Source organism: Dermacentor variabilis, chromosome 1 (assembly GCF_050947875.1).
Source record: "Dermacentor variabilis isolate Ectoservices chromosome 1, ASM5094787v1, whole genome shotgun sequence".
Lineage (NCBI taxonomy): Eukaryota > Metazoa > Arthropoda > Arachnida > Ixodida > Ixodidae > Dermacentor > Dermacentor variabilis.
In genome coordinates this window covers 192927865-192946683 of record NC_134568.1, presented here as the reverse complement: position 1 = coordinate 192946683, position 18819 = coordinate 192927865, and the positions used below count along the sequence as shown (strand labels likewise).

Here is an 18819-nt window from a genome sequence, read left to right as displayed (position 1 = left end):
TTTTGGAAACGGTTATGAGCTCCTCGGATGATGGGCTTCATGTATTTCATACAGAGATCAATCATGTGACTTGTTCGACTAAAAAGTTCATTAGTCTAGTTCGCATAATTATTTATCTCATTTCTATCTCTTGTTATATTTTATTTTACGCCTCTGTGATAGTAGCAACCCCGAGGAAATCGCTTAATTATTGCATCTTCCCTATATTCTAAAGAAATTTCGATCGCATATTATGAAACACTAGTCAAGAACTCAGCAAGTGCTGCGAATAATTTTCACACGCGATTTGTCTTCCATTTGCTCAAGACGCCGATTGTATTAAGTTACTTCGGGCGGCTGTTCATTTCTTGACTTCTTGAACTGTGGGAATTGTTTTTTGAACGTGAATGAACTGGTCAATCGTATTGCTATTTTTTTTTTCGCGTTTTTAATACTTTTGTGTATGTCACTACTAGACTCAATGATAGTGTGCCCCTTCTTGATGGTATTATTATCGGCAGCCAGTTCGAGCCGCCTTTTATAACTTTGCAATGAGTGGCAGAGCATGTGTTTGAGTTATAACTGGAACATAATTGTATCTGGTCAGCTAGATTCATCAGGCAGTGTTTCAATGTGCCAAGCCGCTGATAAGAACTTGGGAGGCCCCGGGTGTTTTTCGACATCCCCGGAACGCAACGGCAATAAAGCCACAGAAAAAACATTCGCATGCCAGTCTCGGACAAGACCCGTGGTCACGGGAGCAGCAACAGGTTCTAGCTTCTTTTAGTGCATGATGAGAGGTCCACACACCTACACGAAAAAATAAAAATAAATTTTTTTCAACAAATTGTGGTATCACTGCTCCCGTGCCTCGGCAAGTCAGCGCTCGAGGTTTTCAGACACTGAGGCGTGTAGTATCCACGCGGGCATATACCGGTCGTGCGGCCCAAGAAAGATGGCCCGTACTTTTATCGACGTCTCAATAACTACGCGGCTCGCACCCCGACAGAAGCGCGTGGCACATACCTCTGGACAAGTGAAGGCTGTGCTGGCTGCGGTGTCCGGCCAACTTTCGTCCTTGATGGGCAACCGTTCCGGCTGGATGACCTCCTCAGGGAGCTTAGACGACTGCTGCTGTTGACCGTCAATCGGGCCCGCCTCCACCACGCTTGGAGCGCGATTGTCACTCTGGACAGCCTCTGCGCCACCATGCAAAGAGGGGCGCCTCGCTGGCATTCCTCAAGAATATGCACATTCGCTAACAAAAAGTAACAAAGCCTGCATAGTCCGCAATGAGGGACGCCATAGTACGTCGGGGTTTCCGCCCCAGGGGCTCGCAACATATCGCGAAATGCGTTTTTTGCATCCCAGCTCCCATCGGAACGAGGCTGAAGCGGCGGTGTTTAGAGCTCAGCAGCAGCAGAACGTACGTTCAATAAGCTACGCTCTACACTCTAAAAACAGCTGCACCCTTTGGGGTGTATATTTGCCACACAAGAATAATCGTCATCTGTCTTGCCCGCATTTCCTTTAACGCTGCGGACCCGGCACTTCCAAGTCACGAACGGCATGCGAGTTATCAGCATGACAGAGCATTCTCGACAGGAAGGTAGCGAGCGCAGCGTTTTCAAGAAAGGAAACGCAAGCAAGACAGATGGCGATTACCGTTGTGTGGCAGATATACACTTACGCTCTAAGAACAGTTTACACCCTTTGGCTTGCACCTTCTGCCACACAAAGATAATCGTCATCTGCCTTGAAGCGTTTCCTTTCTTTATCGCTGCGAGCCCAGAACTTTCCAGTAACGAACGGCACGCGCGTTATCAGCATAGAACAGTTTACACCCTTTGGAGTGCCCCTTCTGATAACGCGCGTGCCTTTCGTCACTGGAAAGTTCCGGGCTTGCAGCGATAAAGAAAGGAAACGCATCAAGGCAGATGAAAATTATTTTTGTGTGGCAGAAGGGGCAAGCCAAAGGGTGTAAACTGTTCTTACAGTGTAATGAGAGCAGCATTCCGGGCCCAAGTCGGTAATCTATTACTGAAGTATTATTGCGCAGCAAAAAAGACACGGACGTAAGAACACACACCAAGCGCAAATTTTCAACTAAATTTATTGTGCCTAAGAACTAAGTTTCTTGGAGGCGGCATCACATGACTCATAACTATGTTACACGAATGTGCAGTTCGTTTTCTTCGTGTAAGCGCATGCGCAGACTATACTGCTTCACATATATAAACCGATTCAGTGGCACAATAAATTTAGTTGAAAGTTTGCGCTTGGTGCGTGTTCTTCTCTCACGTGCGTGTCTTTTTTGTTGCGCAATAATACTTGAGAAATATACACACCAAAGGGTGCAACTGTTTTTAGAGTGTGTACACTCTTAAAACGCTTGCACCCTTTGGGGTGTATATTTGCCCCACAACGATAATCGTCATCTGCCTTGCTTGCGTTTCCTTTCTTGAAAACTCGGCGCTCGCTACTTTCCTGTCGAGAATGCTGCGTCACACTGATAACGCGCATGCCGTTCGTGACTGGGAAGTACCGGGCTCGCAGCGTTAAAGAAAGGAAACGCGGGCAAGAAAGATGACGATTATGGTTGTGGGACAAGATAAGCAAAGCCAAGCCCCAAAGGGTGTAAATTTTTCTAAGAGTGTATACTGCTGCGATACACTCTTAAAACGGTTGCACCCTTTGGGGTGTATATTTGTCCCACAACGATAATCGTCATCTGCCTTGCTTGCGTTTCCTTTCTTGAAACTCGGCGCTCGCTACTTTCCTGTCGAGAATGCTGCGTCACACTGATAACGCGCATGCCGTTCGTGACTGGGAAGTACCGGGCTCGCAGCGTTAAAGAAAGGAAACGCGGGCAAGACAGATGACGATTATTTGTTGTGGGACAAGATACGCCCCAAAGGGTGTAACTTTTTCTAAGAGTGTACATAGTAGACTCTTTAAAAAGTTTACACCCCTTTGGGGCGTATCTTGTCCCACAACGATAATCGTCATCTGCCTTGCTTGCGTTTCTTTATTGAAAACTCAGCGCTCGCTACTTTCCTGTTAAGAATGCTGCGTCACGCTGATAACGTGCAAGCTGTTGATGAATGGAAGTACCGGGCTCGCAGCGTTAAAGAAAGGAAATGCTGGGAAAGACAGATAACGATTATTGTTGTGGGACAAGATACGACCCAAAGAGTAAAATTTTCTAAGAGTGTATATGTCACAAAGTGCGTGCCCGCGCCCCTTTCGAGATGGCCTCCATTGCCGCCGCAGCCGGCCGCAACGCCGCTTGCACGGCGATGAAGAAGAGGGCTTCCCATTCTGCCCGAGCCCGCCGAACCGGCTGGTCACGTGGGTCGCCTGAGCGTGACGAGGCGGCTGGGCGAACGGGCAGAGTGGTTTGGGAGACGGAGCAGCATGGCCATGCACCGGGAGACAACTGAAGATGTGGTCGGCAGGCTGAAATCTCCAGGCCGAAGTCTTCGCCGGTTGATCGACAGACGGTGCAAGTCCGTCAAGATCTTCGGCAGCGAGGTACTAGCAGCCCGACGCTATTCAGATCGGGATCTCGGCGAGCACGCCACAGATAAGCCTCGTGTTCCAGCCCACTCTCAGAACTTTCCGCCGGACTGTACTTTTTTAATCGCGTTTAATCTTTCATTTAATTATTCTTCGCGTGTTGATTCTTGTATGTCGTGTTAGGGTAGTGTCTGCCGCGTTTGTGTCGCGTATTTTTTTTTCTTATATCGCGAGTGTTAGGAGTTCCCACGTGGTGGGCTTAGTGTCGCGCGAGTGGCGTCAGGGCGTGTGTTGTGAGACCCGCACGCCTTCCGCGAGCTAGGACCCACTGCTTGTAGTTTGTATGTTCTTTTTTCCCAGTATGTCTCGCACGTGATTTTGCTTTATTAAATTGAGTGTGTGTTTGTACGTCGCCCTCCGTCTCATGCCTCCGGTTCACGGTCGATCAGGCGTGGACTTTATCGCCGGTCAGCAGTCGAACTCTCAATAAACGCACGCGGGGTGGGTTTGTTGTCGCCCCATCCCCTCCGGTTCGGAGAGTGCGACTAGCTTACCACCAATCTTTGACAGTATATTTGCTGAAACAAAAAGAGAAAAAGGAAGCCTCAACCAAGTGTCGGCGGTAAAGAAAACAAGGCCGACGTACATGGTGGGCCAAGTGATTCGATGATTTATTATATCTCTCTATAGTGTCTCTTTTTCACGTTAATTTTTCGCTTATGTCGTACCTTATTGTTGTTGTATTTCACGCGCAATTACGTCGACCTTGTCTTATTTAGCGTCGACACTTGGTTTACTTTTTCTTTGTTTGACTAAGAGCCCAGGTCGGCTGATCTTGGAGAATGTGCAATCTGTGATGCTACGTGGTTAATTTTCGACTATACTGGCGCTAATTACAGCCGTATTGTTAATTTTACCTACTCTGCGACTAATTTTCGCTTCTTGTGGGCACCGCAGAAGCTGCGTTCCAGACACATCTGCCTCGCGCGAGCACTGCTTACTCTAAGCGAACTCGCTTCATTTCCCAAAACTCTGACTTTTGCCATACGGCGGCTTTGCCTCAATATAATTCTACCTAAGGTGATGCACTCTTTCCGGGGATAAAGTGCGATGTGGTTCATTTCCTACTATATTGGCGCCAATTACGCCCGTACCGTCAATTTTACATAAGTCTGCGACTAATTATGAACCCTTGAGACCTACGTTTTGATACCTCTTGCCATTCGCTACGACGCCATGACGGAACGAAAGGGCCGTTTTTTTTTTCTGGAACAAGATACGCTGATACGCCAAATACGTGTGAAGTCAGCTAAGAATACCTTGTCTTCAAAATTACACGACGGTTAGAAGTGCGTACCGCGGATGTTTAAGCGTTAAGTGTGGTGCGGGCTAAGCGTTTTCATGCCCGATCTCAAGCTCGCCCAATTGCTTGGGGGTCTGAAGGTCCAGCTTCCTACATGACATTTCAGTGTAAACGATGTTTTATAGCGTTCTGGTTTAAAGTAATACGCTCCTATCCGATGCCCTAGTGTTCGCCGGCTTTCTAAGCGTACACACACTGGCGCAGCCGCGCGCGCAGCGCGCCGAGCGAGCCACAGCCGTCGGCGTTCTCGTAAGCACATCCGTTTAACGCGACGCGGCAGCAAAGGGCCGCGAAGTCACCTCCTCACAAAGAGAAATGCGAGGCGTGACCGCGCCGTGACAGAACTTCCACGATACTGCGGTCGTAATAGGTGCGTTTCGCCACCCATGATGCGCGGAGGGCAACAACATTTAGTGGTTTTCCAGGGAGCCAAGCGTTGGGTCACGTGACCGAACTGTCCCCTCTTATTGGCGGAAGCGCACACGTCATCTCGTGCGCTTCTACCAGAGAGGATAGTGGAGGAGGTTTGAGAGATGATAGAGGAGGTCTGAGAAAAGTAACAACACGAAACTGAGCAACGAGATAAATGCTAGCGCTTTGAAATCGTCTGCGTCACGACTTGAAAGGCCAAACGAACCACGAGTGGTGATACATTATACTAGGGGTCTCAAACAAGGCAATCCGTGGAAAGCGGGCCCACACGCGGCATGAAAAACCTTTGTATGCAGTCAACAAGGCCTCCCAGAGCCTAAGCTGCAAGTCTAAGCCCCAGTAAGCTCTCTCAATCCTCACCGGGATATACGTTATAGCGTGGTCATTCGGGAGCTGCGCATATATCTACGTAGGCCGATTCCCGACGTGACTTTGCCACCCCTGTGCTTCCCCAATGGCGACAGACAAAAAAGAATGTTCCCGCAAGCGCTGTCGAAAAACTAATTTGCCGTCGAATCCCTTAAGCGTCATGCTCTTTAAATTTTTAAGCTACGAAAATAAATAACAAATGGCGTTTGGGTCCAAGACTTAAAGCTGCTAGCCAGAGAGCGTAAGAGTGCACACAAACGAAACATTCATACAGCACTTCTTTTTTCAAATGGTTTCTTTTTTTTTTCATTGCGACAATAATTATACTGACAGTCCAGGCGCGTTGGCGCCACCGCCGTCGCCGTGCTGTCCCGCAGTGCGATGGCGCATGCGTGTACCGTGCGCCGACTCTTGGAGGTCACATGATCTTCTGAGTTTCAGAAGCGCGACACATTGAAATAATGAAGGGAGCGGCAACACAAAGCCCGCACTGGGACTTCCTCATTGCATCAGCGTTGTGACCGCCAGTGCTCGAGGTCATACAATGAACTATGTTCATGTGTGTCGACACCACGTGTGTTTGGTTAGTAAGCGAATGTTCACTGCAATTTATACTGCCCGCGGTATGACTACAAGTATGCTTCGTGTAATATTCTAATAACGTGCTTTCGTTGTCAATGCTTCGACCCTCGAGCGAAACTGCAACTTTTGAAGAAATTTATTATTATTTCCTCTTTTGTTTTTGCATAAGAAAGCAATCCAAGGAATGTTCTTTGTCCTCGAAAAGGAAATTGCATTTTTTTCGTATATCTCCAACTCAGCTGTGGTGCCGCTGGAGTTCGTATATTGCAAAAGTCGCTGCGCGTACGCTCATTATTGTTACTGTAGGTTGCTTACTGTTGTATCTTGCTCATCAGAGAATATTCCATACCGCGTGAGGTGAATACAATTACTAAAGTAGACAGCGTATTGGAGATAAAGCTAGCTTTTTCTGAAAGACTATATTCGCGACCGCACTAGTAAACATAAGAGCGACTCGCACATTTGCCCGTACGTTGCAATCGTGGACTTGAGGACGCAGTCAGAGGTGGAGCCCTCTACACTTTACAAACGACTTGAGACAAGTTCCGAAGTCGCTGTCCCCAAAATGTGAAGCAAGATACGCTGGAGTTCTACGTATTATTTCGCCAAAAGCCTTACTGAGGGACAACACTCCACGGAACACCAATACATTTCCTGACACATTTTGGAAACGAAATATACGGGCTTTGAGAACATACTAGCTTCAACTCGCGACTGCACTACAGAATACGCCCTAACGTTACTCACCTAGAGCCGCTTAATTGTTAATTCGGCTCGTGATGGTGCGTAATATGTACTTGCTGAGGACCGAACTGCTAATAAAATGTTCCAAAAGTATGGGCTTTTAACCTCTCTTGCATACGGTCTCAATTTTTCTTTTCTCATGTCATATGACACACGTGGCAGTTACGCAAAGTCCCTCACTACAGCTTGATACAGTGCTCATCACGCTTGCCTGCAGACCGGTTTTTTGCCTCCCCCATGTGTTATGGTGTTTTTCACTCGTCGATCTGGAGCGGCTGCCGAAATTTTGGAGCAAGCGCTCGGAAGTTCATCCATCTGAATCTGAAAATGGAGAGCAGAAATGCTCCATGGTAGATTATATCGGAAGTTTTTTGCGCACATGTCACACAAACCGACTTCCGCTCGTGCAACCAAAGTCGCCATCCCTCAACGGGCGGAAGCGACGTATGCTTCTCGTCCTATTTCCGCCTGAATCCGCGCTTCGGCGGCGGAGCTAGTAGCGACAGCGATCCGGCGCGGGGCGAGTTGTTCCGAAACGACCAGTGGAAAGCGCGAACCCGCTCCAGATCGATCTGTGAAATCCGGATTCGCCGTCGCGGAGCGAAAAATCCTGCTCCAGAGCGATCAGCGAAAAAACTTCATTAGGTTCGGCGCAGGACAGCACGGTCTTTTTCTTTGCCACATATAAGCGAACAACTCAGGAAACACCCTGAAAAAAAAAACACAAATTGTAAAGTATCCGTTCTTGTAGTCATCAATGCAGCAAGTGCGTGCGTGCGTGCGCGCGCGTGTGTGTGCGTGTGTGTGTGTGTGTGTGTGTGTGTGTGTGTGTGTGTGTGTGTGTGTGTGTGTGTGTGTGTGTGTGTGTGTGTGTGTGTGTGTGTGTGTGTGTGTGTGTGTGTGTGTGTGTGTGTGTGTGTGTGTGTGTTATAAACCGCTGACTTTAACCACTCGGAACACACTGCACGAAAATTTAGGTTGGTTAGACATACCCAACGCTGCCGTCTTTACCGGCGGTGAAGTCGCTGTCTTGTCTTGCTGCACCGGTGCCGGTTCTCTTGAAGTCTCAGGCAGCTTCTCCTCGCCTTGCTTTGGAGCCGGTGCAAAAGCTGGGTCTTTTTGATCAACTTTTTCGATAGGCTCTTTGAGAGCATTGGGAGATTTCTGGCCTTGAGGCTTGCCCGCCTGCTCAGGTGCGTCGACAACCCCGGCGTCCTTCGAACTCGCTTTCACCTCCTGAACAGAAGCGTTGCTAGGCTCGCTAACCTCCACTGGCTTTACAGTTTTCCCGTCCGGCACCTTGTCCTCTGGAATTTTTGCCTCTGGTGCTTTCTGATCCGGCATCGTCGGCTCGGATGCTTTTTGTTTGAGATCCTTGTCTTCGGGCGCGCTTTCCTTATGATCTGGCACTTTGCTGGACGACGCGAGGTCTTCAGGAGGAGGCTGCTTCACGTCTGAGGTTGCTATAGGTTGCGTCAAGCTGGCTGTCGGGGTCAGTTTAGACGATTCAGACGCCTTGCCACTCTTGGAGCTCGGTTTTCTCTTCGATTTCTTAGCCTTGCTCTTGGAGCCCCTGAGCTTCCTATATAGCTTGCTAAAGACACTTCTTCGCTTGACGCTCGAGCCCTTTCCACCTTTTCTGCGAGACTTGGAGGACTTCGATTTTTTATGGCTGCTCGCGGCGTCCTTTCTCGAAGCTGTCTTTTGCTGGCGTGGTTTGGATTTCTTCGAGACTGGCTTACCCTCGGAGGGTGCCCCTGTGCCATCGCGTGACTTGTCGCCGCGTTTCTTTGCGGTGCGATCTTTCTTCTTCCCTGACTTGGACGCTTTCGAGGCGGACGGATCCCTTGACTTTGTCCGTTTGGATGACTTTGTTCGCTTTTTCCCATCTTCCTTCGTTTTTGCGCTAGCTTGTTTTTTGTCCTTGTTCGCCTTCTTACCCTTGTTTTCTTTCGTGCTCATCGTGTTGCCGTTCACGTCTGTTCGAAGGCTGGCCTTTGCTGCTTGACACAATCAATAGTTCACCATTTAGTGACTTGCTTTCCTCTTTCCTGTGGTCCGTCGCCTCTTTACCCTGAAGAAGAAAAAGAGTTCGCATTTGATTTGTCGCGCTTGTTATCGTGTCAAAGCATATTCGGTGTCTACAAATAATTATGCGTATAATTTAGAAAACATCTAACCAGCATTTGACCAGCTTTTGCAGGTCGTTAGATGCGAAGGCCAGTAGATTTGTAATCTTTTATTATGTTCCCTGATCTGTAGTCATGGGGACTCTTGTCAGAGAGAAAAAGAAACAGATGAAACAGGGAAGCTATAGCCTCGCTTGAATCCTCGCTTGACCGTATAGAGGCTGGACGTCTATACAGAAAATTACCCGATTTATCCGAACTTCTACATCAAATAATCAGATTTATGTAAACTTTAGCTAAAAGAACTCAAAATTGGTCGTTTATTCTGATACATTTTGAAGACAAAAGAAACCATGTTACAAATCTACAGTTGGCTTTAACATCCCGTCAGCGGCACTTTGTGTGATTGGATATCCAGGTCATCCATATATCAAGCACATCCATATCAAGTATATTGACAAGCGTACTTGTTTATCTATATGCAAAAAAAGGACACTCTCCGCTTAGCCGTATACTTTGCCTGTCTTTCCAGTATTTTGGTGTCGTGTACGCCGAGAACGTGCTGCATCCTCACTCATACATGCTATCAAGCCAAAAAACCTTAAATTTCACGTCGGACACAGAATCTTCATAAAATACGAGGGAAAATGCGGTTCCGGAAATGTTTTAAATGGCTTCCCAGGGGCACAATATATTAACCCAGAGCGTTAGAATTCAACCGTTGGCTTTAACATCACGTCAGTGACACTTTGTGTGAGTCGACATCTAGGTTATCTATATATCAAGCACGTCCAATCAAGCATATTGTCACGTGGTGGTGACGTTGAAGAACACAGTCGCAATACTGTGAACAACAAAACTAACTTTTATTGGGCGAACCTGTGCCCACAAGGCAGGCTACACATAGCACAACGGTAGCGGTGAACACGGTCGGCAATCATTGAAAAATCTGATCTGCGGGTCAAGCGCGTCGGCTTTTATACAGCAGTCGTCGAATGTTCCAGACTAATCGTTGGGACCCGCGTGCCTTCCACAAAGTTCTACACCATTCGCGTCAGGCGATGAAATCAGATAACACAAGGTCCGGCGACAACAGACAGCGGATAGAAGCATCGAAAACTTTCCAAAAATTTCGGATACATGCAGGCGCGTCCCGCGCTGTGCGATAACATTTGTTAGGCAGCGAAACGTGGTCGCCCGATAAAGATAAGTACACGTGTCAATATTGACAAGCGTACTTGTTTATCTGTATGTAAAAAAGCATGAAGATGTACGCGAATCAATATCAAACTTGCGCTCAGACGCAGTTGTAGTCTATAGGTGCGGAGGCAAAGAAGCTTGTTAACGTTCTCTGCCAGCCATTGGCCTCGAGCTCCACCACTGGAAAAGCTGGCGCCACCGTCGGCGTGACGTGCTAGGAGGGATCACGTGGACATAGCGGCCGCGTCGGCTGCTTCGGGCGCGCTGAAACGAGCTGAAAACGAGAGGTTAAATTCCCTCGTACGCTGCGGTCCTCATATAGTGGCGAGATTTTCCCGCTTCGAGTGTCTCCTTTACAACGCTTGAAAGCACTACAATAGGTAGTGGCTGCCTTTGAAGGCGCACAACATGGTAGGCTACTGCTCGGTGCCGCAATGCAGGACGCACGCGACGGAGCACGGTGTCTGCCTTATTCACACGTAGCCGCAGGACAAGAAGCTGTGTGAAGCTTGGCTCGCGAAACATAAAACCGGCAAATAGTCATCGGCTACAACTCGGGTATGCAGCAAGCACAGACGCGAGGAAGATTTCTGCTACGGTGCCCGGTCTGCGATGTTCTGAAAACGCGCACTGAGACGCTCGCCCGAGTCCGCTGCCCGACTAATGTCATGACGGTTTGGTCTATGAACTTGTCGATGCTATAGATACTGGCAAGTTCAGTGGAGTGGAAAGGCGGCGGTAAGAAGCACATTTAAAAAAAGCATGGCATATGGTCATGTTTGTGTTATGAATTAATGCACTGGATTACAAAAAAAGGAGCAGCGGGGAATTGCACGCTGAGAACACCGATAAACATACAGTGCGACGCAACTCGAGAAAGAGTATTGAAAGGTCAAAGAATTTAGTATAAAAAAAAGATTGAATCGTCGCGACGGCACATCACAGTCCCCGTAGGCGTCGAAGTCTCTACAATGAAATTATTTTTGAACAGCTCTGATAGCGCCCACGCAACAATGGTTGCTTGTATACTGTCAAATGCTCATATTCTGCGGCCTAAAGCTCATGGCACGGTGCGAAAACGCGCGCGCGGAGAAAGCGAAACAGTGCGCGGACATGCATGCATGCAGACGCGCAGACGGTCGGTGTGAATCTGTGCGATCGCTGCATTGAGGCTTCATTCTATTACGCTCCATTTAGTTATACAAACACTATAAGAACATATTTCACATAGTTAGCTCTCAGCGTTTACCTACCTTTCACGCAAGAAGCCGGTTCCGGAGACTCCATCGCGGCGACTGCGCGCAGTGGCGTTCACTGTACGTATTCGGTAAAGAGATAGCGTCTGTAAACGATTGTGTGCTTTCAGTTTGCCCAAGATTATTATTTAGACAGTAAGAAACTTCTCTCGTTTCGAAAGTACTTACAGAAATGTCCGGGAGAGCTCGCGCGTGGTGTTTTCAGTGAGCGCTGACAGCAAAACCTATGAGGAGCGCGCCACGTGATCCCTCATACTACGCCAGCGAGGCGCTTCCGATCGATGGCGACTCCGTAACTCCTCGCCGCCAATAGTCCCGTCATGAGACGTACAGAGCCACGGGCTCTCATATATAGCGTACGTAGCTAGGGTTAGAGGATAACTGACATGACATTTTTTGGCGCCTTCTATTGTATGTGTGCGTGTTAAATGAAGATCCTGGACCTGTAAACCCTAGAAAAAAATTATGCAGACCAACGCACATGTTGGAATCTATCTGAAGCGAAGCTTTACTCAAGCGGTGTGTATTAAAATTCTATTCAACTGCCATTTGACGCGCACAGTTGCGTTTAGTTTCATCCCATGCAACATGTACTCCCATGCAGTGTTTATGTTTATACACTACGCTACTCACAAGCTGTGCCGAAATGTAAACTGTGAAACTTCGACGCAGCGGTGCGATGAGGACGAAGGCGACGTACAGTGCTCACGGAATGAAATGCGACGCGGAGCATTTAGTAGAACCCTACATATGTGCAAAGTACGTGAAAGCACCATGTCATGTCGCTAGGAATTTGGTCACCAAAGGTGACGAGGACTACGATGTAAGTGTACGCGCCAGAATTACGTCGATGTGACTCGAACTGCAGCCTGTTGAAACGAAAGTATGCGCATTACTTAGCCCTAAATTGACGCGCTTCATTCCGTGAGCACTTTACGCGATGTTTATCGAGGGAAGAATACTGATTAAATGTGTATGCGCAGAGAACTGCGACACCATGTAAACGCATTTAAGCATTATTTGTGTTATGGCCAATCCTACATCGGGCCGCGCAGCGAGCCTGACTAGACGACCGGTCGAACCGGAGTGAGTGCCAAAACGTCGGCATGTTCTGCTACCCCGTGACCACCTTCTGTGCCATCACGTTATGACACGAACATCTCCTGGGAAACGAAACCGCTACAGGGCCCATATTCACAAAAAGCTCTTACCCCAAAATTGTTCATAAGAGAAAAATTCAGCCAGTGGTGACGATAGACATGCCATTGGCGAAGGCAGCCAGCCAATGGCAAACATTTACGAAAGAAAATCTTTGTAAAATCTGAATTGACAAAGCTTTTCGGTCGTAAGTTCTCTTTGCCATTAGCCAGCCGGCTTCACTGATGATATTTCCGGCATCAGGATTGCCTGAAATTTTCTCTTACAAACAATTCTGGCGCAATACGTTCTTGTGAATACGGGCTCTGGTTCGTAGGAAAGTATACAGTCAATTATACAAAATTATAAGTCAATTATTTAGAATTATACAGTAAATTATTTAGGGTGCTCTGAGGCTTCCCATTATTTTTCCCAGGGTTTCAAGGTCTGGGACATTAATTTAACGTAAAAAAAATAAAAAGACGGAAATACCCTCTTTTAACCCTTAACCTCCTTTAACCTGGGTCTAACTAGAAAGATTTGTAATAAAGCAGGCGGCGCAGTATCGGCAAGTACTTCGGCAAATAATTCTCACGTCCCTTCTCCCCGTTACACATCTACATTGCGGTAAAGCCATTATTGTCCGGAACAGCACGCTTTCAGTTATTTCGTTTCATTTACTGAACCTAATGAAAGTCCGGTTTAAAGGTATAAAAATGCTATTATCTTGTCGCTGGCCCTTTGTTCTATGCCCATGCAATATCAGCTGCAGCCAGAGGCTGGACTTTTCATCCACCGTCTAGAAGTGTAGCTTACTTCGGTGGATTCTGTCCTGAGAGACTCTCAGGCGCCGTCTAATTCGGAACATTGTAGATATATGTGTCGTTTAATTTCATATTACTGAGCAAGTGAGATGACGACGTCAATGCTTGCTTGATTGTGCTCATGCCACCTCAACCGATTAATCGCGACAAACAAGATTGATACTGATTATACCATTAATCGATTAAACGGAAGGTTAAATGACCAATCACCTAGCCCTATCGTATACTAAAAGTTAGGTGTCCCTCTAAGTTTGATTCCTACTCTACAGACACTGTAGGACGGCTCATAGACTATTGGCGATGTTCGAAACATTGACCAGGAGGACAGGATCGGAATCGCAACCTGAAGTCAGCGCCAGTCAAGCGAAGTGCCGCGAGTGCGTCTCCGTGAGAGCGCAGTTCCTGACATACGCGTCATTAGACCTTGCGTGACATGTTACCATCTACAGAATACCGGAGATGTAGACGTCAGCACTGGTAGACCCATTTGATACCTTATGTTCAACCAGAGCGCATTATACTATTATAGCAAGGATAGACCATGATGCAATTTATCTGATGGCCTAAAGGTATTGACAGGCACACTCATAAATGAATAGTGTTTTTTTTTTCCTTCGTCGAGAACAGCGGAAACACATTTCTGACACTATGTGATTATACAAACAACCACAATACCACGCTACCATGCTGCCGCTGCTGCTGTTTACGTCACTGGTGTTTTCGTATTCCATAAACTACAATACGTATGCTGATTGTATAAAACTCTCTATTACACCTATCGGCAAAATAAGAAATCAGTTGTATCTCCAAACTTGAAATGCGGCTAGGGGCTGATGACAATAGTTCGTGATTCCGCCCGTCTCTCCATTGGGTAAAATTATGCAACCCCGAGAATTTCGGAACAGGCCAGAGAGCACAAAGAAATGCATCTTCGAACAGCCTTGATTTTTTTTTAATCGTGCAGATCCCACGCACTGTGGGATTTAGCATAAACGACGCTTTGGGTACACACATGTACGGCCGAGCGAACGCCGGTGCACCATGCCAACTCCGAAGCGCGTGCTATCTCAACACCACTTAGGTGGCCAGTTGTCTCCACTGCCCCAGCCTAGTGTTTGGTGACGTTATCGATTGCGTCAACCAATCGGAGTATTTCTCCTCCCACCCTTCCTCCTCTCCGCACCTCTCCGCTCCTCATCGTCCGGCGTCCATAAAGCCCCTCCATACACGTTTCCTCCGACCAGGTTAAGTACCGCCAACCTGCCCTCCTTCTCCACGCCCCTCTCCCCCTCATCCCCTTAGCTTCCGGCGTCAAGCGGAACTTACGTAGCTGCAGCTTCCTGTTCCGAGTGGAAGTGACACTTTGTTTTTTAGCGTTGTTTACTTTCACGCCGCTGGAGAGGCTTTAATTGCACGAGCTGCGGTTGAAACTGTGAATGCGATTACATTCAAGAACCACCGCCTACTGTAACCAGCGATCTGCTCGTGTTCGCTGCTTCGCGTCAACCTGCGACGGGTTGTGGCACGCGCGACAACGTACAGTGGAATGTAGTGCCTGGGCGCTTGGAGACCACTGCCGTTTTTCGTGCATTTGGGCAACAGCGACCGCGAACTACTACTTCAGCGGAATACAACAGCTTGTCCCCTTTGCATTCTTCTTATGGTGACTGCCACAGCTCTGCTAAGCACGCGCGGGCGTCTCACCATCGTCTAACAGCAGTCAAAGCAGAAATTCCCGCAGCGCAACTACAGGAAGAGGAAACGCCGGAACCGGAAATTTTTAAACCGGAAATGCCGGAACCGGAAATACCGGAACCGGATTTGGTGTGAGGGGAAAAGGCGTCGCACAACAAAGGTTGTCGCTACTTAAGTAAGCGGGGGTGGGGCGTAGATACAGGGGCTTTAGGCGTCCACACCCTGATCTTTACAGTACCACCACCAACAACAACTACGACAACATCAAAACCCGTTGGATGCCACAACGAAAGCTTCGCTTTAGCCGAGTACTGGCGAATATTTTAGCTGTGCAAGCTCTACGACGCATTCCTTACAGGTAAAATTGGACGTATACGGCGTATTCGATTGGTCACTTTCGAACTCTCTCAAAAGTGGCGGCGCATTCGGCTAAAAGAACTCGACTGCTCCAAGTGGTTCACATGATTATCTCAGAACGTCATCCTCTGTCTCGGAGCGCTCCAAACCGATCTGAGCACGAAGTGAGAGGCGCATGAGAGATAATATACGGTGATCAACATCACGCAGGCGTCCGAAGCAGCTATAGTTGCTTCGGGTACGTGCGCGATGTTACGCTACTTATTACACCATACCATTTAAACTGTGTTTCTTAATCTGTGTATTCTACTAAAGCCACAATTAAGCAGCTTGCAAAAAAAAATGCTGTAGTATACTTACGTCTGTACTAGAACCTCGTTCACTTTCGCATTTGGCCTTATGTTTCTCGAATATATTTTGATTAAACTGAAATTGCTTTATTTTTGTCTGTGTTCCTGCTTTTCTTTACATTGAGCTACATGTGTGTTACTTTGTCACTTTGTGGTACACGCGTTCGACGTGTATACGATGATACTTTTTGTTGTTATACCCATTTTGTATTCGCCTTTTTTTTTTTTGTAAAGGTAACCAATATTTTTGCCCTGCGCTTACGTTCCCGTCCGTCTGCGCCAAGTTAAGGTGACCGTAGGTCTCCTCAAGCCGTTTTGTTGCTTTTAGTCCACGGCCCTCAACATGTGTGTTTTTCTGATTGTGGTGTAGGAATAGAGTGATTTGAAGGTCGTCGCAATATTGCTTAAACATCAGCGACAGTGTAAGCACGAACAGTAGCGACAGATAATTCAAGTGCAAACGCATTTCTTTGAACAGAAACGTACGTTACCGCAGATGGGTTCTGCATGTCCTCAATATACGAAACAGTAACGTCGTAGTAAAAGTGACTCCAAGAGGGGCACCATTCTAGCCACCCTGAAGACGAGCAGCGGGCTTTCGTGACCTTGCCCCACCTGAAAGAATGGTGAGCACGCGCTGTGTGCGGAAGAGCGAGCCAGTTGGAAGAGGAATGAGCATGGTGGGCAGGCCATTTGAGCGACGCCGTAGAGTTTCTCACTATAACACCTAGAGGGGAATCTGGCGCCACCGTCTATGGGAGTTTCTTAAGGGACGCCGTGCAGCTGCCAGCCTATCAGGATGTCGGACGTATTTTTGGCGAAGGCAGCCAGCCAATACCAGATAGAGCACTTGCGAACGAAAAGCTTTGTGTATTCGAGCCCAGATTTTTGTCGAAAACGATATAAAACGACGACCTCTGTGACCTGTCCGAGTGAGAAAGGTGCGCAACGCGGAGTGCTGCACAAAAGGGGTGCATGCCAACATTAGCAGAACGGTTGCCATTAAAAGTCCAAACTACACAGGTGCAAAAGTCAGATGACTTGCACTAACGTCACCATGTCAGAGGACTGTTGAAGAAACTGCGATTTTATAAAATCGGCTTGTCTCCTGCAGGGATAGAGAATTCATTATGGCACGGCAGTATTCGCGTTCGTTTCGTCACGCGCAAGCTGCCTGATGTGTTGCGCTACCAGCGCGCCACCAACTTAAACCATCTGCATGGTAAGCAAGGTGTTGTGCGCGTGCGTGGCCTGTGCGCGTTAATCAAACGAATGTGCCGCATGCCAATAACTTCACACACTCGGCTCTCAAACAAAGCATTGGCGGTTGCCGCAGGAGCGCGTGTGCGATGCCCTACTATGTACACTTGCTCACTTTTGAGCCCGTGCCTGTTCTTACTTGCGTGGGAGTATCTGGGAATGGTGCTGGCGCCCCTAGTTGTCCACGTCACTCGCCCACTGCTTGAAATGCGGGACACTCTTCAAGAGAACGAATCGGGAGGCCAAAATACGGATCACTTAGCAAGAAACACTGAGCCCTTACGTAAGTGATGATGATGACCTGAAAACTGTGGTGCGTATCCACTACCTGACTTCATCATCGTCGTCTTCCATATCAACGCTTATATAGCGCCATACACGACCCGCGCAGCATGCCGTGCGATCTACTTTAATAGAAACGGTTAAAAAAGGATTTAAAGGGACACTAAATGAAAATATGAAGTCAACGCGGACTGTTAAAATACCATTCCAGAAAACTCGCAGCGCTTGTCTTGTGCCAAGAAAATACTTAGTTAAAACGAAAATCGCGTCTGAAGGGTCAGCATACCTTCTGCGCAATTCAGTTCGCCGGCCACAGAGCGGGGGGAAGTGGTGACGCTGCATACGCCATCACCGCCATTTACTGCCATCGGCACGGAGGAACCGAGCCATGACATTATCTATCATCTATCACTTTAGCTTGACTTAAAGGGACCCTGAAACGCTTTTGACGATTTTATACAAACGTACTGAGTCGTCAGAGTAGGTCCTTCTGATCATTAATTGACACATCTAAGTGCTCTGCGTAAAGCGTGTAATTTATTATAAGGTTTTAAAAATGCACATCGCTGCCGATCGTAGCGCACTGCTCGGCGGAATTTTAAGCCGCCCCTACCCATATGACCGAAATCACCCATATGACGTCAGTGGGGCGAGCTATCCGATTGGCTGACCAGGGCACGTGATCGATAATTTTTCCAACTTTATGGTAAACAAATGATCTTCGTAATAGTTGGAATGTTAGTTAATTTGTTTTTATAAAAAGAAAGTAGCATAAAGAGAATGCACAAGAACAATTTTTCAGTACACTTAAGCACTTCCGGCACACAGCAAGTGTCGTCTGCTTGTGTTACAACGTACAACGACGAGAGCTCCGCGTTTAGAGTTGGTCTCAGTCTTTTCGCGAGCACTATGATTCGACTTTGTTGCCTTGTGGACTGCAAACGTAGCGACTGGCAATATGTCAAGCTGCGACATCGTGTCCCTCTGCAAGGCAGCGTACGAGCGCACTGGCTGCTGCGCATCGGACTGCCGCTATACGATCGGTGCCAGGATTTGCGCGTTTGTGGCCGTCACTTTACACCGGAAGATTACTAACGCAATAGCGTTTCGCGAGTCCCGTATTAGGGCAAATATAAGCGCAAGGGGACAGGGTCTGGCCGCTTCACTGTGCCGTAACGGGATGAGCCGAGATGAGCAGAAGGGCAAATGTGAATGGTCTGCACGGTGCAGCCACCTGGTGGCATAGAGCTCAACCATACACAGTAGCAGCAACGAAGCGTATTCTTCTTTGCTGCTGGTGCGTATTTTTCGCAGGAGTGTAATCATCAACACGTTGTTTTT

At 47.8% G+C, this 18819-nt stretch overlaps 1 protein-coding gene across 1 annotated transcript in view; it reads right to left on the bottom strand.

Moving 5' to 3' along the window:
* Positions 1–17521, bottom strand: part of LOC142572592 (uncharacterized) — a 29377-nt gene extending 11856 nt beyond the window's left edge. The window contains exons 1-3 of the mRNA XM_075681816.1: positions 17336–17521; positions 7981–9062; positions 1006–1178 (exon numbers count right to left, since the gene is read on the bottom strand). Of these exons, the coding sequence (XP_075537931.1) occupies positions 1006–1178; positions 7981–8950 (1143 nt within the window). The 5' untranslated portion in view covers positions 8951–9062; positions 17336–17521. The remainder of the gene's footprint in view (positions 1–1005; positions 1179–7980; positions 9063–17335) is intronic.
* Between the last annotated feature and the right edge of the window lie 1298 nt (positions 17522–18819).